The sequence below is a fragment of the Salvelinus sp. IW2-2015 genome, linkage group LG1 (genome assembly GCF_002910315.2).
Source record: "Salvelinus sp. IW2-2015 linkage group LG1, ASM291031v2, whole genome shotgun sequence".
Taxonomy (NCBI): Eukaryota; Metazoa; Chordata; class Actinopteri; order Salmoniformes; family Salmonidae; genus Salvelinus; species Salvelinus sp. IW2-2015.
The window spans coordinates 40,982,991-41,005,218 of record NC_036838.1 but is presented as its reverse complement, the minus strand read 5'-3'; the positions used below and the strand labels follow the sequence as shown (position 1 = coordinate 41,005,218).

Below are 22,228 nucleotides of genomic sequence, written 5' to 3'. Positions count from 1 at the left end.
GACAGCGTTGTAAGAAGGCGCAGCAGCGCCTCTTCAACCTCAGGAGGCTGAAGAAATTCGGCTTGTCACCAAAAGCACTTCTACAGATGCACAATCGAGAGATCCTGTCGGCTGTATCACCGCCTGATACGGCAACTGCTCGCCCACACCGTAAGTCTCCAGAGGGTAGTGAGTTGCAGAACGTATCACCGGGGCAAACTACCTGCCCTCAGGGACACTCACCACCCGATGTCACAGGAAGGCCATAAAGATCATCAGGACACAACCAAGCACTGCGTTCACCCCGCTATCATTCCGAAAGCAGGCCAGTACAGGTCGATCAAAGCAGGACCGAGAGACTGAAAACAGCTTCTATCTCAAGGCCATCAGACTGTTAAACAGCCACCACTAACATTTAGCGGCCGCTGCCAACATACTGACTCAACTCCAGCCACTTTAATAATGGGAATTGATGGAAGTTATGTAAAAATGTATCACTAGCCACTTTAAACAATGCACTTAATATAATGTTTACATACCCTACATTACTCATCTCACATGAATAGACTGTACACTATACCATCTACGCATCTTGCCTATGCCGTTCCGTACCATCACTCATTCATATATCTTTATGTACATATTTTTTATCCCTTTACACTTGTGTGTATAAGGTAGTAGTTGTGGACTTGTTAGGTTAGATTACTTGTTGGTTATTACTGCATTGTCGGAACTAGAAGACAAGCATTTCGCTACACTCGCATTAACATCTGCTAACCATGTGTATGTGACAAATAAAATTTGATTTGATTTGATTTTGTCTTATGAACAAAAATAGTACTGTTTGGCCATAATGACCATCATTATGTTTGGAGGAAAAAGGGGAGGCTTGCAAGCCGAAGAACACCATTCCAACCGTGAAGCATGGGGTGGAGCATCATGTTTGAGTGTGCTTTGCTGCAGAGAGGGACTGGTGCACTTCACAAAATAGATGCATCATGAGGAATGAAAAGTATGTGGATATATTGAAGCAACATCTCAAGACATCAGTCAGGAAGTTAAAGCTTTGTCGCAAATGGGTCTTCCAAATGGACAATGACCCAAGCATACTTCCAGAGTTGTGGCAAAACGGCTTAAGGACAAATAGTGTGTGCGAGAAGGAGGCCTGCAAACCTGACTCAGTTATACCAGCTCTGTCAGGGGGATGGGCCAAAATTCACCCAACTTGTTGTGGGAAGCTTGTGGAAGGCTACCTGAAACGTTTGACCCAGTTAAACAATTTAAAGGCAATGCTACCAAATACTAATTGAGTGTATGTAACTTCTGACCCACTGGGAATGTGATGAGCGAAATAAAAGCTGAAATAAATAATTCTCTACTATTATTCTGACATTTCACATTCTTCAAATAAATGGTGATCCTAACTGACCTAAGACAGGGATTTTTACTTGGATCAAATGACAGGAATTGTGAAAAAGTTTAAATGTATTTGGCTAAGGTGTATGTAAACTTCCCGACTTCAACTGTACATATGTATGGCAATTTAAAGGTTAATTATGGATTACTTTTTGGATGGTTAATGTCAAACGATTTATTAAATTAAAGAAAATACATAGATGACAGGCGCATGGCCCCCCTGCCTTGCACTGGCTGCAGGGCTGTCTGGTATGCCAGTGCATAACAACCAGAATACATAACATGAATCCTCCTGCTTTTGAAATTGAAGGAGATTGACCAATGCCATAGTGGTAATTGCTACAGTTCTTGAAACTGCAGCATGCCAGGACAATTTTTTGTACTTGAACCTACAACATGGTACAGAAAGCAACTGGCCTGTCTCCTGTTTTCTGCTCCTGGTGCTTCACCATAGTGCTGGCTAGCAGTGGATTAAGAGGGCGTGTCAGAGTGTGTGCCGGGACGGTCAAGCCACACTCCACTTCTCAGGCGTTGTCTATCGATCGGCTGCTGGGGAGGAGAGTCTGACACACTTAGAGATAGCAGGTAACCGCAGGCAACAGCCCCCTGCCTGCCCTCTGCTCCCTGTGGTGGGACTGATTGCTTGTCTCAATCATCCTTTCCACACTCCCCCCCCCCTTCCCTCCTTTCATATCTCTCTTCATGCCTCCTCCATTCCTCCGTCTCTCTGTCTCAGCGCCTCATCAAATCAGCAGTCCTAACCCTGCCTGGAAAGGCTGGAGGTCCGTACATTGAAATAGCAATTAATTGCTCTACAAAGAATCAACCCATTCATTAAGCTATGCTCTTGGCTATGTTATTATAGGACCCCCTCAGAAACAGTAGGCTAACTTGAAGCGGCATGGGAGATGCTGTGGAACACGTTGCTTTCCCCAATTCATATTATTAATGGCGCCCAGAGCTCTGAGTGCGCTGCAGCACCGATGTGGGGCAATACTCCCATTCCATTTCCAGGCCTCATAACTGCACCATATGTGGTCTAAAAGTGACAAATGTTGTTTACTGGAGGCATCTGTTCTATATTCTATCTGTGATGTTAGGTCTCAGTGCTGGTCCCATCCTAAGTAAAAACMATCTCTACATCAGCAAACTTTTCATATGTGGCAGACTTTCGTACTGTATATATAATGTCAATGCCCAAGACAAAGAGCTACACTAAAAGACAACTCATGCTATAAATGTGCTTCAAATTGTACCTCAGACATACAATTATGTTCCTGTACTGTAGCTTAAGTGTAAGAAATGAGATGAGATTTATGTGTTTTGAAAGTACATTTTGTGGATAGTATTTGGCACGACGCGTATTCTGTGCGGTACAGTAAGGAGTGTACATGAAAACATACCTGAGGGATATGAGTGTGTTATATAAATGGCGGTAACAGTCATAAATGCCGGTACAGAGTTTGGCTCCAAAATGAGCTTTGTGATGTCTAATCGCTCACTAAATCATGCATAAAAGCGTTTGCTATTTGGGGCATCAGCCATTTGGAGACATTTTGGAGCATGGCACCCCTCTGTCCATACAGGATACAGCTGAGTGGAGTGCAACTGCTGATTGAACTGGAGGACTCCCCAGGGCGTGCATCAGGCCTGCATTACCATGAAATGACAGGAGAGCCTAGTGACTGCAGGCCATGCGTAAAATCACATCAACAACTCCCTTATTGTAATTACATTTGGTTAAATGGGAAGACAAAGTGTGGGTTTAATGCAATTAACATGTAATTGACATTCTGGCCAGGTTGGTGTCGATTCATTCTCTTTCACACCAGAGATTCAACAAACAACGTCTCAATGGATTTTCCCCGAAATATGAAAATATGGCATGGAAACCTGCATAGACACATTTTCTCCATGTTGATAAGTGTCTAAACCTCTAGTTCTAATCTATGTAACTACCGCAATAATGCATAGTGAACATTACCTGTGATATTAGGAAGCCAGAGAAATAAATGGATATGGACTGCATACAGGCAGGTAAAGTGATGGAGAGAACGTTTTAGGGCAGGTCGTGATGTTTTGTATTAAAAACATTCCAAAGATTGATCTTTAAATAGGCTGTTGAAAATGCATGTCCCTCTCACTGAATAGCTATCTGTGCTTCGGGGATCTTTACACTTAGACCACAACAACCACTTATTAGTGTCCGCCCACATTGTTATTTGCTCATCACCGTAAAAACATTTTGTGAAGCATCGTGGGGAGGGTTGCCGTTGTTGTGCAGCCAGTGTATTCTGCAAAAACATTRACTCTCCAAGTAACAACTGGATGACTTTCTGATTTTATTAGGATCCCCATTTGCTGACTGCAATGGTGATCGCAAGTCTTACTGGGGACAAAAATGAAAAGGACATTACAGACGAAAAAGACATTACAGACAAAAGACWTTACAATTTGCATACATTTAAAAACATGAACATGTAGTGTGCGTGTGTGTGTGCGCATCTGTCAATTACACYTACATGTCAGTACATACACACAAAAATCAAGTCACATGGGGGAGAGGCATTGTGCCGTGAGGTGTTGCTTTATTTCGATTTTGAAACCAGATTTGCTGTTCCCTTGTGCTACATAAGATGGAAGGGAGTTCCATGCAATCATGGCTCTGTATAATACTGTATGTTTCCTTGAATTTGTTCTGGACCTGGGAACTGTGAAAAGACCCCTGTTGGCATGTCTGGTGGGGTAAGTGTGTGTGACGACTATGCAAACAATTTGGAATTTCCAACACATGAATGTTTCTTATAAAAACAAGAAGCGACGCAGTCAGTCTTTCCTCAACTCTTAGAGACTGGCATGCATAGTATTGATATTAGCCTTCTGATTGCAAAACGTGGCACACTGTTCTGGGCCACCTGCAGCTTAACTAGGTCATTTTTTGCAGCACTTGACCATATGACTGGGCAAAAATCAAGATAAAACTTGAGTCTGCAGGACTTGCTTTGTGGACTGTGGTGTCTCTTTATCACAGACAGACTTCTCACCATCTTTACACACAATTAATTAATATATGTTTCGACCATGACAATTTACAATCTAGGGTAACACCAAATAATGTAGTCTCTTCAACTTGCTCAACAGCCACACCATTCATTACCAGATTACCAAATACAATGCTCTTAGTTTTAGAGATGTTCAAGACCAGTTTATTACTGGCCACCCATTCTAAAACTGACTGCAACTCTTCAAATCAAATCGTATTGGTCACATACACGTGGTTAGCAGATGTTAATGCAAGTGTAGCGAAATGCTTGTGCTTCTAGTTCCGACCATGCAGTAATATCTAACAAGTAATCTAACAATTTCACAACAACTACTTTTTACACACAAGTGTAAAGGAATGAATAAGAATATGTACATATAATATATGGATGAGCAATGGCCGAACGGCATAGGCAAGATGTGGTAGATGGTATAGAATACAGTATATACATATGAGATGAGTAATGTAGGGTATGTAAACATTATATAAAGTGGAATTGTTTAAAGTAACTASTGATACATTTATTACATCCAATTTTTTATTATTAAAGTGGCTAGAGATTTGAGTCAGTATGTTGGCAGCAGCCACTCAATGTTAGTGATGGCTGTTTAACAGTCTGATGGCCTTGAGATAGAAGCTGTCTCTCGGTCCCAGCTTTGATGCACCTGTACTGACCTCGCCTTCTGGATGATAGCGGGGTGAACAGGCCGTGGCTCGGGTGGTTGCTTTCCTTGATGATCTTTTTGGCCTTCCTGTGACATCGGGTGATGTAGGTGTCCTGGAGGGCATGGTGTTTGCTCCCCGTGATGCGTTGTGCAGACCTCACTACCCTCTGGAGAGCCTTACGGTTGTGGGCAGAGCAGTTGCCATACCAGGCGGTGATACAGCCCGACAGGATGCTCTCGTTGTGCATCTGTTCAAGTTTGTGAGTGTTTTTGGTGACAAGCCAAATTTCTTCAGCCTCGTGAGGTTGAAGAGGCGCTTTTGCGCCTTCTTCACCACACTGTCTGTGTGGGTGGACCATTTCAGTTTGTCCGTGATGTGTACGCTGAGGAACTTAAAACTTTCCACCTTCTCCACTAGGTTTGATTAGASTTGCAGTGGTTGATGATGCGTATATTGTTGAATCATCAGCATACATGGACACACAGGCTTTGTTTAATGCCAGTGGCAGGTCATTAGTAAAAATAGAAAAGAATAGAGGGCCAAGAGAGCTGCCCTGCGGTACAACACACTTTACATGTTTAACATTAGAGAAGCTTCCATTAAAGACAACCCTCTGTTTTCTACAAGATAGATAGCTCTGAATCCACAATATGGCAGAGGTTGAAAAGCTCTGCCAAAAGGATGATACAAGCACTTGGCAAAAGCTGGGGAAGCGGAGGAAACAACTCAAACCAAAATACCAAACAAACCACATCTCCACACTGTTGTTGTCCTAGCTTGTCTTAGAAAACCATTTTGTTTGTACGATAATGGGATTGAGAATATACTATGCAGACTAAAGCTTTCAGAATGGTACTAAAATGTGTTTCGAAAGTAATTTGGCTTTCCATTTCTTCAAATGAGCGACAGGTAGCCTAGTGTTTAGAGCATTGGGCCAGTAGCAGAAAGGTTGTTAGTTCGAATCCCCGAGCTGACAAGGTGAAAAGATCTGTCAATGTGCCCTTGAGCAAAGCACTTAACCCTAATTTATCCAGGCTCACTGCTGATTATGGCCGACCCTGGCCGTGAGCCCACTCTCCGAGGGTGTCTCAGGGGGAGTTGGTATATGCAAAAAAACATATTTCCATTTCACATATGTATAATACACACTTGTGTGAAACTGGACAAATATAAGCAACCACCAAATAATTATCATTATCATATGGGTAGGGAGGTAGCTATGATTGCTATAAGCTATCTATATGCTACAGTTTCTATAGATCCCATGTCCTAATCAGTACTCCTGCTGTGTTGTTGATGTAAGTGTGGGCAGCGGTGAATGGTGATTTTTTTGTATTCCTTTCTGACACAGTCAAACAACATCACAGGCTCTGCTGGAGAGCCTACAGATGTACTCCAGCACACAACCTCACACCCTGTGAGAGCTGCAGCACCATGCAGAGATCCACTCTATTGGTCTTTTCACTGGCATTTCTGACGACAGATAGAGATATTCAGATGTCTGATGGAGAAACGAACAACGGCGATAGCCAAACAGACACGACTTTAGCCTATAACACATAACAGTACACTTAATCCCGGCCCCATCGGTCACTGTGTGAGTTGTCCCCTGGGGCTGCACAACAGGATGTTGTTCAATTGCATCTCTGGCTGCTCATCTGTAAAATGCATTTCATGTTGTGGTATTTAATCTGGTTCCAGTAACTTCCTTTGAAACCTTTACAGATCTGTGCGGGAGCTTACTGTGAAACCAACGGCCTCTGGGAGTTAAGTAGCCTAACACAGAGCAGTGCCCAAGCAACACAATATCAGAGCGCTTAGAGAGCAACACCATAGACGCAAAACCARGAGTGGGTTATGTGTGTGCGTGTATGTTAGGATGAGTGTATGTGTGTGTCAGGAGGGAGTGCCTGGGGTGATGGGGAAATAMGAATGATGGGGGGGAAGCTAGTGTCACCATGGCCAAATAATCAGATTAATATCGTGTGCAGTAGCCCTGCCTGGCTCTGCACGGGCCAGTTGATCAGAACATGCTTTGATGAACCTCCCAATGGATGGTCTCCAGACTCAATGGGTGGAGTCAGGCTATACAGCCAGGCTTTCYGTAGTGGGGAGGGGGAGACTGGAGTGGTAGGCAGTAGGAAAGCACAGTGCTGCTCCCTGCTGGAAAGGGACCAGCGCTGGTGCAGTCCCCTCAGACTGTGAGTGTGCTTTCATGCTCAGCTCAATATGGCCCAGCCTCTGAGGCCAAGCACACATTAAACAGAACACACACATTATCCCTGAGGGAGGTCTTTGGTTAATCTGATTCAATAACACATATCACCAGACTTTCACTGAGCCAATGACCATAAAATAAACCACACAGGGCCTTAGCTGGAGCATGTSCCTTAACCACCGTGTCTGATATATTACTGCTATTTTGCAAAGATTTGTAAATTAAATGTTTTAACCACTACTCTATAAAGCCTAAACAACCCCACAGAAATCAATTCACCATGTGTAATTTGCAGCTGTAACTATGTATAATGTACGTAACTGGTGTTTTGTATCCACCCCCCATTGATTTCAGTAAGGGTAAGGAAGGMTCATGTAATGTAGTACTCACGCTGTGCGACCTTGGCCAGGTGCAGCCGGTTGACCCAGGAGATCTTGCTGAGGGGACTGGGGGTGTTGAAAACCACCATGAAGCTGACGGGACGTCCCGACCTAGAGGGGAATACCCACACACACAACGTAAAATACCTGACTCATGCTCAGTGGGGACCTCATCAAGACCATTGTTCTACTGTCCACAGCAAAGCAGCWGTTAAAAGCCCATTTGTGTTTTATGGGTCATGCACTGCACTGGAAAATAGCCTAAAGCTGTAGGAATAGTGGCATAGTACTCCATAGAGCCAATCAATGCACAAAGACAAATGTCCTGCAAAGGCCAGTTCTTTTTCAATGACAGACCACACAGACTAAAGAACAAGTTCCAGGTGCCATTTCAGACTTTCAAACTGAATTCCAATAAAGTCAAGTACTCTTTTGGTCTATGCAGGGTCATATAAGAAATGGCTCTGGGACTGTAGTCATCAGCTTCCAAATCCAGGACAGTGCTGCAGACTGGTCTGTTCTATGGATATATGTTGGGTTTCTTTGGATATGTCATGAGATTGTGATATGGTTGGATTATATGATAATACAATTCTGGGCTCCTGATTGTGTAAACATATTTTTATGTGATTTCCTGAAGCGGTGTGTGCTGTATTTTACACATGTTGGAAACAAACCCCCCACTGGAAAATTGAAAACATACTGTCGTTTTATTCTAGTGTACTATAAGACTGCCTACTCCTCCCCTTTGGAGGCCCTTCTGGGAGCAGGAYGAGGAGAGGGAAAGGGAGAAGAAAGCGTCAGAGTCCTGTAACCACAGAGCTGTGACAAACAGCACATTTCTCCCCGTTTCAATCAGGATAGTGGAAGTGATGTGAAGGTCAGATGATGCAGTGCTCCGTTTGACCCTGAAGGTTGTGGTGCAGTCACCGCCGCACTGAGATGCCCAGATCAGATAAGAGAGGGGATGAGAGGGGAGCATGAGCTGCTAACACACAAAGAAAGTGCCCCTCTGCTCCTTGCCCCTCGACATGCCGTAAAAGCTGACCGTTCTGGTCCTGCATGTGGGAATAACGTGATCCTTGAACGGGGGGAGCTCAGTGTGGAACTATTAAAGGTCAAAGGCATCCGGTAGGGGCTCAGTACTCTGAGATCAGCAGCTGTGAACCAGCCCCCAGGTTACCTCTCACAATGCCACACACTTCTACATCCACCAAGTCCCCCGGCTCACGCTCTTGTCCTTGCAGTCTGTACAGACGTAGGATCTTCATTTGATTACTCTTTGTTGCTGAGAATTTTCCTGCACTGCAGATGAGTTAGGAGTTAGTAATTTACATCAATTCACTGAAAATCCACACTAACACAAGGTTATAGTAACAGTACTGCACATTCCATGTATAGCCTAACCACTGATCAAGCAACATTATGGACTAAACGTTCAAATCCTGTTGTTGCAGGATTATTTTGCTGTGACAATATAGGTAACCTTAAGATCCTACATCTGTATATGCAAAATACCTGTTTGTTTTTTCTTCTGTTCTACATGAATAAACAYGGACACGGATACGACTTGCTTCAGGTTGAGTGCCAGGCTAAAAGATACAACAGCAGTACACATCTCCAGTGACTCGATTCAGCAGCAGGCCTCCGGATAGCTGTTTTCCCTGAAAGCTGGCCCCATCTTAAAGGTGAAGCTCTCATACATTCCTCTCTGTCTCTGTATCTCTCTCCCTCTCTCTTCACTTAGCCAGTGAAAGTACATTTGTCACTGTACCCAATGCCCTGCTTGTTAAAGAGCCATTCCTGACACACACARGCACACACACCCACCCACACACACACACTCACAAAGGGAAGGCATTTCACATTCAGCCGTTCAGACATCATTAGAGGGTAATTGAGTGGAGAACGGTGTGCAGCCTGAGAATCTGCTTCTGTCATACCTGCCTGCTGCCCGGCCCGCACCCAATTCATTTTCACTCAGACAGAGTGAGAGAGTGAGAGCGAGAGAGTAGACAAGGASAGGAAGATGTAAGTAAGATCTCCAACTTCTTTGACAAAAGTGGAGCTTTCACACCGAGATGTAATTCATACCCTTCACTGCTTAAATACAGCAGAAGCAATTTGCTGAAGAACGAGAGAGACGAGGCGAGAGGGGAAAGAGGGAGAAAGATGAGAATGAAACTGCTCCCTTCATCGGATTGCCAGGAAGGGTAATACTCTATGCGCTCACTGCTCCAAACATGCTTAACAGAGCGGACTCTGAGTCCTCGGACCGGCTGACTGACAAGTGTGCTGGTGTGCTGGTACATGGGCAGAATGGGGAAGTAGGCATGGGCACGCTGGCGGAACAGAGCCGAGCGGTGTGGAGTAAGGTCCCAACCCTGCAGCCTAGACCCGGGCTGATACATGGCTGTGYGTCACTGCTGTGGCACACATGGGACACTAACGCACAAGGACGGGACAGATGTTGGAGTGAGTGCTGAGCGAGAGCCTGTCACACAGGCGGCACACACCTATTCTCCAGACATTGATAGAGGTCAGTCAGTGTGCCTAGACCAGGACCTGGCTGAACTGGGAAAGTCACAACTTAGCTGCTCATTGAGAGAGGAGTAAAAGTCATGCAGGTGGCATGCAGCTAGTCAAAGACAAGACAACTGCAGAAAATAAACCACGAGTCATCTGGCACAGCCTTGGCATTGACCCATGATTGCTGTTCTTTATACATTTGGCCTGTGTGTGTGTGTGTGCCTACAGCCATACTAAAGCAGCCATAGATAAAGCGAGTGCTAACGATGTGCTGACACATACCGCAGTGCCTTTGCGGCAGCAGTAGATTCCCCCCATGTCCTCAGCTCAGCCTGTCCCTGCTCTGTGAGAAGGGATGGAGGGAAGGGGAGGCTGTGGTGTGCTGCCTTCCTGGCAATAGAAACGCTCCCAGGCTGACAGGAGGGGACTAACTTGGTACAGGGCAGCCCTGCGGTGGACCCACTCTAAAACCACCACTCTCACAGAGACACAACTAGACTGTGTAGAGTATAAACGTGTGTGCATGTGCATGTGTGCGTGATTGAAAGAGAGAAGGGTAGAGAGAGAGATGCGCCACCTGTCACCCCCCCACCACCACCACCAATCACCACCAACCCTAAGGCCCTCTGCTGGCCCTGCCACCTCCAACCCACAGCCCTGCCTGCCAAGCAACCAGACAGCAACCCGCCACAGAGGCCTGGCCTCAATTAGTCTGCTATCAGAGTCCCTGCCCAGCTCTCTCTCCTAAAGGAGCTCTCTCTTTTTCATCCTCAGGTTTTATCTCATGCTTCTCARAATCTACACGCTATACTAGAGTCCAGGTCTCTATAGGACTTCACTTGCTCAAAGCATCCCCCCCACTCAACGCTGTAGAAACCTGCTTCTCTGTGTGGCAGAATGAGGTCTGTAGGCTGCTACAAACAAATACTATTACACTATGTGATACTGCTCACAGAGATGGGTAGGGGATCTCCCGCCCTAGTCCATGATGCTGCTATTGACATGGGTGCGGTAGTCCTCAAAAGGGAAGCTGGAACCTGCCTGCATGACATTTAGCTACACCAAACATAGAGTAAGCAGCTTGGCCGGGCAGACCCAGTGTGGCTCCACAGAGAGAGAGAGGGGGGGGGGTGTACCAATCTGCAGTGCTCTGCTGCTCAAGCTGTCACCTTATGTTCGATAGGGATATTTAGGCCTTCGCTGCTAGGTGTCCCCCTTTGTCACCCTACCTAGCCATGTTCCTGTGGTGGAAGTGGATCAAGGTCTCTTTCCCTCCCTGTTCCTGATACTCCCCTTCTCCTCCTCCTCTCATCCTCCACACACTAGCAGCCACAGCACGACTCCCTCTTTAATCTGTCTTCATTCTCGATCCACCTCCTCTACTCTCAGCTGAGTCCGTAGCCACTTCAGTACAWTACGATAAGCACATTCAGACTCACCACAGTGAGAGAAAATTATATAAGCTCCCATTATGGCACCTTTAGATTTGGTACATCTAAAAATGACAAAATGAGCTGTCAGTCAAAGACCACTTCCTGTGTGTCCTTGAGGTGAACTACAATAACATTTAAWAAAAGGATTCTGAACAAGTGAAAAACACATTTAATCTATGAAAATAACATGGCTAATGTTGTCAATTATTCCATTTGGGTTCTCAAGGAAGTGAATACTGTATGTAACGATCAGTTAATGACCCATCGTGGTGTGCAGTCCGGACCTCATTTGCCAGCCAGCTGTGGCAGAGGTGGGTGGGGGCAGGCTTTTAACACTGGCTGAGCATAATGCCAGGTAATGTGCTCTTTGAGGGTAAGTGAACACAGCATCAGGCTCCTTCATCATCATAACGTTAGCGCTCAGGCACATTAAAATACTTGTCACCAGCTATTATCTTTATGTGCTCGTGTGACGGCCTGTTTTCCGAGTTATGGATTAGGCTATTTCTCCAGCAACCTGTTTTCTGGAGTCAAGGCGGCAGTGTAAAACAAGCCCTCGCAGTTCAATTTGGCCCCTTTAAATCATAAAATCACACGAGTGAAGATAGTGGATGAAATCCACACATTGGATGGTACTACAGTATGGCTGACTTTAACACAAGGCACAGTAATATTGAGGTAATACTCACTTGTCTGGTCTTCCAGGCACCTGCAGGCGTAAGCGGCACTTGTTGGCACTCTGAATCTGATCCTCCTTGATCCGGATGAGTCTCTGGAGAGCTAGACACCAGTCCTGGGCCACGGTCGTATTCAGGTTCTATGATCCACAAACACACAAGAACATTCAGCTGTGACATGAAAATATAGCTACATTACAGTACATACTCCCATGTGCATGCTATTCTGCTTCCATTCATAACCTTCCATTCACAACCATAACATAAATATGCCATGCTTATAGTCACACCATCATGCATGGACTATAATGACATACACTCTCTATTAAAAGAACCGACCACACCCTCCTCATAAAACTGCTCTGATTTATACACCCTTTCATCAACCCATGGCCAAAGCACTTTCATACCATCAAATATAACATTTACACATCTCCTACTCCACTTTTACAGTTTAGTCCTCCTGTTTAAATATAATCAAATACATTTTTGAAGTCAATGAGCCATGCAGAAGTATTTCCTATATTTGTTTGGTGGACATTTATATTATAACTGGGTGGGGTGTGAAAATCAGTGATATGGAGAAAAAACGATTTTACTCCACCTAAGGACATTGTGGTCATTAAAAACAGAGGCCACCTTTCCACTGAGAGGCTCTTTGGTGATTGCTGGAGTACACTGTGACAATGTTATGTACAGTGACTTTAATGTCATGATAGCAGACAGACACACTACTGAGGTGTCCTGATTTGAAGACAGCATGCAAGAGAGAGGCACTCCGTTCTTCAGGAGATAGGCTCAGAGATGTGACAGATTTGAAGGTTCACATATGATCACTATTGGGGATATTGAATGAATTCATGATGGTATCAATTGATGATTCGAGAAAGATTTGTAGCTTTTCTTTGCTCATATTTGAATTGCATTTTGAATCTCATTGTGAAGGTTTCCGGAAAGAGATCTATGAGTAATTAACATATTTGTTGTTGTACAGTACCGAGCATTTTACAAAATAACACTTTGTTCATGTTCAAAGCATTATGCGTTCTCAGGGATTTAAACCTGTAGTTAGTTTGGTTGTAGTAGAAACAAATCACCTTTGATCAACCTTACATTTGCAAGCAGTATTTAGAAATATCAGCTTTATTAATAATTTGTCAAGCTGCAAATMAAATCTATTTTAAGTAAAAAGCAGTGSTTTTGGAGGTCAGATTGCGGTGCATGTTTTTAAAGTGGGTAATTTGGATGTAGACTTTTGTGAGTAACTCTGAGGCAGTCTGGGCTGTGTAGTGATGCGAAAAAMTACTATTGTAGACCCACAGGTTGGGGTTTGGGCTGTGTTCTAAGTAGTGAAGTGGGGTGGGGTGTACCTGGTATGTCCCCTGTAGCGTTCCCACCAGTAGTGAGATCTCCTCTACCACAGACAGGTCGTGCTGCAGCTCCTGGAGCTCCTGGTAGAGCCGAGGAGGTCCCAGGATCACCTTCCCTGTGGACAAAACACAACATGGCCTGTCACACTACAGTACACACATCAACAGGTTACACTATTAACATCAAATCAAATGTTATTTGTCACATGCTTCGTAAACAACAGGTGTAGACTAACAGTGAAATACTTACGGGTCCTTTTCCAAAAATGGTTTTGAAATAGTGACACGAGGAATAAATCCACAGTGAATAACAATAACAAGTAAAAATAACATGTCTATATACAGGAAGTATCAGTACCAAGTCGATGTGCAGAGGTACGAGGTTATTGAGGTAGCTATGTACAATATAGCTGGGGGTAAGTGACTAGCGCAACTGGGATATATAATAGACAGCTCTCTGTGTCTGTTTGTGGTGTGTGTGTGTGTGTGTGTGTGTGTGTGTGGTGTGTGTGTGTGTGTGTGTGGTGTGTGGTGTGTGTGTGTGTGTGTGTGTGTGTGTGTGTGTGGTGTGTGTGTGTGTGTGTGTGGTGTGTGTGTGTGTGTGTGTGTGTGTGTGTTGTGGTTGGGTCTTTGGTGTGTGTTGGGGTGTGAATGTATGGGTAGAGTCCAGTGTGGGTCCTTTTGGTCCAGACTTGGTGCACTGGTACCAGAGGCTTGTGCCGGCGGTAAGCAGGAGAAGAACAGTCTATGGCATGGGTGGCTGGAGTCTTTGACAATGTTTAGGGCCTTCCTCTGACACCACCTGGTATAGAGGTCCTGCATGGCAGGGAGCTTGGCCCCAGTGATGTACTGGGCCGTACTCACCACTCTCTGTAGCGCCTTACGGTCGGGTGCCTTGCAGTTGCCGTACCAAGCGGTGATGTAGCCAGTCAAGATGCTCTCAATGGTGCAGCTGTACAACTTTTTGAGGATCTGAGGGCCCGTTCCAAACTCCTCAATGTTATTGGATAAATCCATGGAATATATTCCAGTGTGTGCTAGGGAAACAATCCTGTAGCTTTGCATCTGCTTCATCGGACCACTTCTGTATTGAATACATCACTGGTACTTGCTGAATTTTTGCTTGTAAGCAGGAGGATAAAATTATGGTCTGATTTGCCAAAGGGAGGGTGAGGGCCTTGTAAGAGCTCAAGTTCAAATAACTATTGCAATCCCCAATGGAACTGCAATTCTTTACTTTCCTGAACTACAATCACTAGTAGAAGTAACAAAGGAGCTCAATGTTTGATGGATCGATCACTGCCTTTATTTGTTGAATGATCTGAATGTAGTCTGGTGTCTGAATGTATAACTAAAAAGCAGATAGAGAATGGTGGCCATTTGGACGTGAAAGTCACCAATCAATTTGGGAGCATACTGTCTTCACATTCGCCACCTCCAACCTCAGGGGATCAATAGCCCTGCCTCTCACTCCCATTCTCCCTCCTTACTGCCCTGGCCCACATCTCTACACACCGCTCCAGGAGAGTGCCGTTATTACATTTGCAGCAAGATGTAGCTGTGGAGCTGTCCTGTCCTGTGCTGTCACCACAACTACATAATCAAGTAGCTGTGCAGCTTCGTCAAAAGGCAGGTTACTGAAGCATGGTCATTTGTGGGAGTCTAGTGGCTTGTGGAGCTAGGGGCTAGGTGTGTGGTTGTATCCACAAATAGACAGAGAGGGAACCAGCGAGAGTGGAGAGAGGCAAGTATTGTTATCTTAAAGAGAGCCTTTGTAACCTTTGGGGATTTAATGGGATCTCTAACACGGACGGGCACAGACATCTGTGAGACACGATCAATAGCAGACATCTGAATATAAAGAGGTGTGCCTGCCGTGAGCCTCTGTACACAATGGCTTCCCTGTATCTGTGAGGCTTTGGGATGCACTGGCACACAGGTCCGCTGTGTCCCCGCACGCCTGGAGTTGGACTCAGCCCCGGAGGTGAATGTGCTGAGTTGTAATCCAGCGTAATCCCGTTGGTGTGGCAGGATTGGTTTTCACACTCAGACAAGGTTATTCACAGTGGCCGCCGGGCACGTAGCAGCAAGGCAGGGCTGAGCCCACAGGGGCCAATGCCCATCCTTCCAAGGGCAGCCACCTCATGTAACAACAGCCAGCAGGAATATCCATGCAGCTGGTGCTGCATCCAGCTCTGGGAAGTAACCTGAGGGAATTTACAGCAGCCACTGCTTCCAAATCCCCAATATATATACAGTCATTGGTCCAAATATGCACAAAAACCATAGACTAATCCCCATCCGAACCTGCACACCAGCTCACTGCATGTAAGTGCAGCATTGCAGTCTCGTTTCAGTGTCTAAAGTATAAAACATGGGGCACAATATAAAGTCTGTAATGGGGCAGGGAGGAGCTGAGAGAGAGCGAGAGAGACTGGGACACAGAGAGAGAGAGAGAGAATTGAGAGATCCCTGTAGTTCTCAGAAGGCCAGCCTTCTCCATCAATAAAGGAGGGCACCAGGGCCAGAGATGAAAAATGTGTCAATTTCTCGCCAAGCCGTGGGAGCGTGGGATTTAGGCAGGACGCCCCGCCGAATTACATCACAGTGGACGGGGAACTATAAATAGACGAGCCAGTCTGTGTGACTGGCAGGCTGGAAAGTAATTCAACAGATGCACAGAGGAAAATTCCTGGAAAGGCATGATTAAGGGAATGACTTGCATTGGGCCAGTGCAACATGTTTTATTTACCATGGGGGGGGGGGGGGGGGGGGAGACGCGAGAGGGCGAGAGCGAGAGAGATATCACAGTGTTGCAGTACACTTATAAAATTGTAAGGCTTAATCTTCAGAGAATCTAAGCCTAATCTTGGCCTCCTTGTTATACTGTTGCTATTCGCTGAGCGTGACACGGTCAGACGCTGCTGTAAAAGTCGCCATTAATATTGAAGTCATGGAGCTCCAACTTTAAAAGGCTGTTCCATTACATCCTGATAAGGCTTTGTATCTTCTCCTTTCCATGGCACATTTATCAGGGATCTCTCCACAAAGCTGTATGCGCAACAGAGTTTTGTGAGGGGGTAAAAGGACTGTTGCACCATTCGATTCCTATCTAGTGCTGCTGCTTCTCTAATTGGAGCTGGAGAGGAAGGGAATAATCTCTGCAGATTGATGACACCACTCCAGATATGTTTGTGGTCTATCAGAGAGTGAAATGAGACTGTGGAGGGTGCGGCAATGTTTTCCATCATCGCTATTCTTTTCACAAACACATCCTCAATCAGAGTGACAGCGCTGTGTCACCAGAATTCACTGGGACAGTTGACAGTAGGAAACAGATTAGAGGGCTGTGCTGAGTCAGACCATGGGGCTGAGACTAGAGTCTGGCCAAGTGATGAGATTAACTGGACTACATGTAGGAGATGATGAACAGGGATAGAAAGGTCATGGAAGGATGACTCGGGAGGCTTACCAACCTGGGGGACAGGCACTGCCAGGGTGCTTGGCACCGCCATGCTGGAATAAGGTATCCTTGGCCTGGGAGGCCTCCTGACCGACCTCCACCACCTGGACCTGCAGCAGGGGGGCGCTCCACTTCATTGTGTACTTTGGACCAACAGGGACCAGGCTGCTGATATCAGGGGGCCCCCTGGTGGTGGAAAAAATAATACAACAAGTTAAATCAAAGCTCTTCCCAGCGTTCCTCTCCTCCTAACAGAAGCACTAATCCCAAACCACCAACAGGAGGAGAACTGAGGTGTCACTCTTTGAATTATCACAAAAATAGCTGGAGAGCAGAATTAGAATCCGTCTGATCAGCAGTGTTCACGGCAGAAGCAGGACCCCCGGCTGTGAGCAGGGTTCATTTTATATTCATATATTCCTGTAATCAAGCACACAATCAACATTGTGATCAGTTTGTCAAGATTCTAGAGGGCAGGCAAAGTCAACTTCAGGGGAATCAAGTTGAACAAAACATGGGGTGATAATTACTTTGAAGGCTGAACAAGAGAGCTTTGAGGTATGAACGTCTCAGACAGGAGCTTTGCAAATAGAGGAAAATCTTTCCTGTTTACCTTCAGCACTGAGAAGATGTGATCAATGGCGCTGTCATAGAGGATAAATTGGAGAGGGACCAAGAAATGTGTTATGTCAGTAATCTAAGACTCCTGTTGCTCTAGTTAAGCTGCCTGCCATTTGTTAAAAGCTGATAAAGCTCTGGTAACTCCAGATAGTGCTAGAGAACGCTATATTACTCTTTGCTATGCAGTTTGCCTAAATATATCCCTGCAAAGCCTTGTAGGCTGAGCCTCGTGGTGCTAATGCTGTGGCCCCGGGAAGGTGTTTGTGTATTTTCACTGAAGAGCTGTTTAGCAGAATTTATTCTACTCTACAGAGACACCAGACTTGTTCCATGTCATTTCAGCAAGCCATGACACCCACTATCTCAGATTGTTCTGAAATCATTTCTGTAGTTAGAAACAGATAATATTAGCAATCCTGCAACATTATTTTGTGGAAATATAATTTAATCTCTGAGAAATTTAGCTAATTTATTGCACTGAAATTGGCCATTTTAAATTATAGGCTTCATATAATATTTAATAAATATAAAAACATAACATCCGATTTGGACCACATTTTTTCTAACAATGAGTAAGACCTGAAGATTCCAAAGAAATGGCCAGAAGCCACCCACGGACCCCCCACGCCAATCCCAACCCAACAACAACTATACAAGATCAGTTCACTATGTTTGACAAGTAGTATGGAGCTACAGCTCGGAGTATTGTTTCTTCATCCTACAGCGCCTTCAGAAAGTATCCATTCCCTTTGACTTATTCCACGTTTTGTTGTTTTACAGAGCATGAATTCAAAATGGATTAAATAGATTTTTTTCTCACCCATCTACACACATTACCCCATAATGAAATACAGAAATATCTAATTTACAGATTGTAAGTATTCCTGAGTATTCCTATTTCCTCACATCCCTGAGTCAATACATGTTAGCATCACCTTTGGCAGCGATTACAACTCTGAGTCTTTCTGGGTAAGTCTCTCAGAGTTTTGCACACCTGGATTGTACAATATTTACACATTATTCTTAAAATAATTATTCAAGCTTTGTCAAGTTGGTTGTTGATCATCGCTAGACAGACATTTTTAGGTCTTGCCATAGATTTTCAAGCGGATATAAGTCAAAACTGTAACTAGGCCACTCAGGAACATTCGATGTCGTCTTCATAAGCAACTCCAGTGTATATTTGGCCTTGTTAAGGTTATTGTCCTGCTGAAAGGGGAATTTGTCTCACAGTGTCTGTTAGATTGCAGACTGAACCATGTTTTCCTCTAGGATTTTGCCTGTGCTTAGCTCTATTCCTTTTCTTTTTATCCTAAAAAAAACTCCTTAGTCCTTTCCGATGACAAGCATACCCATAACATGATGCTGCCACCACCATGCTTGAAAATATGAATTGTGGTACTCATTGATGTGTTGTATTGGATTTGCCCCAAACACAACACTTGGTATTCAGGACATAAAGTTAATTTCTTGGCCACATTTTTTGGAGTTTTACTTTAGTGCCTTATTGCAAACAGGATGGATGTTTTGGAATATTTTTTATTCTGTACAAGCTTTCTTCTTTTTACTCTGTCATTTAGGTTAGTATTGTGGTGTAACTACAATGTTGTGGATCCATCCTCAGTTTTCTCTTATCACAGCCATTAAACTCCATAACTGTTTTGAAGTCACCATTGGCCTCATGGTGAAATCCCTGAGAGGTTTCCTTTCTCTCTGAGAGGTTTCCTTTCTCTCTGAGTTAGGAAGGACACCTGTAACTTTGTAGTGACTGGGTGTGTTGATACACCACCCAAAGTGTAATTTATAACTTTACCTTGCTCAAAGGGATATGCAATGTCTGCTTTTTTTTTATACCTATCTACCAATAGGTACCCTTCTTTGTGAGACATTTGAAAAACTCCCTGGTCTTTGTGGTTGAATCTGTGTTTGAAATTCACTGCTCGACTGAGGAACCTTACAGATAATTGTATGTGTGGGGTACAGAGATTAGGTTGTCATTCAAAAATCATGTTAAACACTATTATTGCACCCAGAGTGTGCAACTTATTATGTGACTTGTTAAGCACATTTGTACTCCTGAACTTATTTAGGCTTGCCATAACAAAAGGGTTGAATACTTATTGACTCAAGACAGTTCAGCTTTTTATTTACAATTCATTTGTAAAAATGTTGAATAATATAATAAAATGTTGACATTATGGGGTATTGTGCCAGTGACACAAACACATTTTTTTATCGATTTTAAATTCAGGCTGTAACACAACAAAATGTGGGGGAAAGTCAAGGGGTGTTAATATTTTCTTTAGTATGTAATGCATTCTCAGTGAATTTGGTAATCCCCCCTGTTCAGAGAAATAGTAATTTTAGTTGTTAGGTTTATGTCTCATCCTACATCCTGATATTACCAGGTTCTGATTACTAGACGGTGCTGTTCCTGCTATTAGGTGATTTCTTTTTAAGAATCCCAAAATGACAAATTGGTTTCCTTACCGTGTAAGCAGTCTATGGACAATGTACGACTGCAACCCATGCTTTGGTTTTTGTTTACCTGGCCACTATTTCAAATGCAAACTTTTTAGCATTTGTCGCACAAATCCAATGCAAGTCAATGGTACATATATCATAATTTTCACACTTCATATCCAAATCATCCCAAGTAACATAATAGAGTTACAATAAATGTTTCATCATTTAGGATGATTTGAACATGAAGCATGAAAGTCCTATAGGTACCATTTACTTGCATTGGAAACCAATATGTCATTTTGTAATTTGGGTGAACTATTCCTTTAACATTGAGGTGGTGTGGATTATTTAAAAAAAATATTATCTAATAGCAGGAACAGCACCATCTACTGGTCTGAACCTGGTCATATCAGAATGTAGGATGGGATATAAACCTAAAAACTTCAATGACTAACTTCTCTGAACAGGGGGGGGCATCCCTAAATTCAATGAGAACGCATTACATAGGATGAAGAAACAATACTCTGAACTGCAGCTCCATACTACTTGTCAAACAATAGAGAACTGATAGTGTATACTCGTTGTTGGCGTGGGGTGTTGTTTTTCTTCTTTTTATTTCACCTTTATTTAACCAGGTAAGCCAGTTGAGAACAAGTTCTCATTTACAATTAGGTGGTCTGTGAGAGACAATGGGGGGTCTGTGAGAGGACAATGGAGTCTATGAGAGACAATGGGGGTCTGTGAGTGACAATGGGGGTCTCTGTGAGAGACAATGGGGGTCTATGAGAGACAATGGGGGGTCTGTGAGTGACAATGGGGGTCTATGAGAGACAATGGGGGGTCTGTGAGAGACAATGGGGGGTCTATGAGAGACAATGGGGGGTCTGTGAGTGACAATGGGGCTTATGAGAGACAATGGGGGTCTGTGCGAGACAATGGGGGGTCTATGAGAGACAATGGGGGGTCTGTGAGAGACAATGGGGGTTTCGTGAGTGACAATGGGGGTCTTGGTGATGACAATGGGGGGTCTGTGAGTGACAATGGGGGGTCTATGAGTGGCTTTTGACCATTTCTTTGGAATCCTCATGTCTTACTCATTGTTCGATTTTTGGGGGGGTCGAAAACGGATGTTATGTATTATATTTATTTAATATTATATGAATACTATCATTTAAAATCGCCAATTTTGGTGCAATCAATTAGCTTAATTTCTCAGAGATCAAATTATAGTTCAACAAAATAATGTTGCAGGAATGCTAATCTTATCTGTTTCTAACTACAGAAAGGATTTCAGAACAATCTGACATGGTGTGTGTTGAAATCCTCTTTCTTGTGCTTTTTCAGGTGGAACCACCCACCACTTACTTGATGTTGATGTTGGCACAGATGAGTATGTCGTTGAAGAGGAAGACTTTGCGCTCCTTAGACTTCAGGACCTGGCTTCGCTCCCCGTACACCGTCTCAATCAACGTCTCACAAAGCACCAGTGACCCCTGGTCTGAGTTCAGTTGCTAAAGGGACAGAGCAATCAGGACACCGTCTCAAGACACATCACAAAGTGCCAATTCCCCAGGGTTTCAGTTCAATTGCTAAGGAGCACAGCAGGCAGGCTAAAGTCTGGTTAAGTGAGTGTCTCATTGTGAATCAGTAGCAGATCAAGGTAGGGTTGTGCAGTCAGGGCACACAGAACACATTCACACACACACATTCACAGAAATGTTGCTGTATACTACAGTATGTGAAAACACACAAGGCATACTTTCCTAAAGTGCATGGCAAAGGGTAATATAATAGGAAGTATTTGTATTACTTGGTCCAGTAACTTCTTATGTTCAGCTGAATCAATACAGTCAGTTTTATGAATTCTAAAACAATCTTCTGAAAAAATTGTAATTACAAAAACAGTAAAGCCCAAAGACTGAACAGACGGTAAAGTACAAATATGCAACTCCGATACAGTGTCCCAC

The 22,228-nt window shown here is 44.1% G+C and overlaps 1 protein-coding gene across 4 annotated transcripts in view; it reads right to left on the bottom strand.

Annotated features, from left to right (window-relative positions):
- LOC111967700 (rho guanine nucleotide exchange factor 10-like protein) overlaps positions 1-22,228 on the bottom strand; it is a 114,508-nt gene that overhangs the window by 62,096 nt on the left and 30,184 nt on the right. For all 4 annotated transcript variants that reach the window (XM_023992991.3, XM_023992975.3, XM_023992983.2 and 1 more), the window contains 5 exons: positions 21,627-21,772; positions 17,188-17,360; positions 13,712-13,827; positions 12,354-12,481; positions 7,713-7,813 (listed from right to left, as the gene is read on the bottom strand). In XM_023992991.3, the coding sequence (XP_023848759.1) occupies positions 7,713-7,813; positions 12,354-12,481; positions 13,712-13,827; positions 17,188-17,360; positions 21,627-21,772 (664 nt within the window). The remainder of the gene's footprint in view (positions 1-7,712; positions 7,814-12,353; positions 12,482-13,711; positions 13,828-17,187; positions 17,361-21,626; positions 21,773-22,228) is intronic.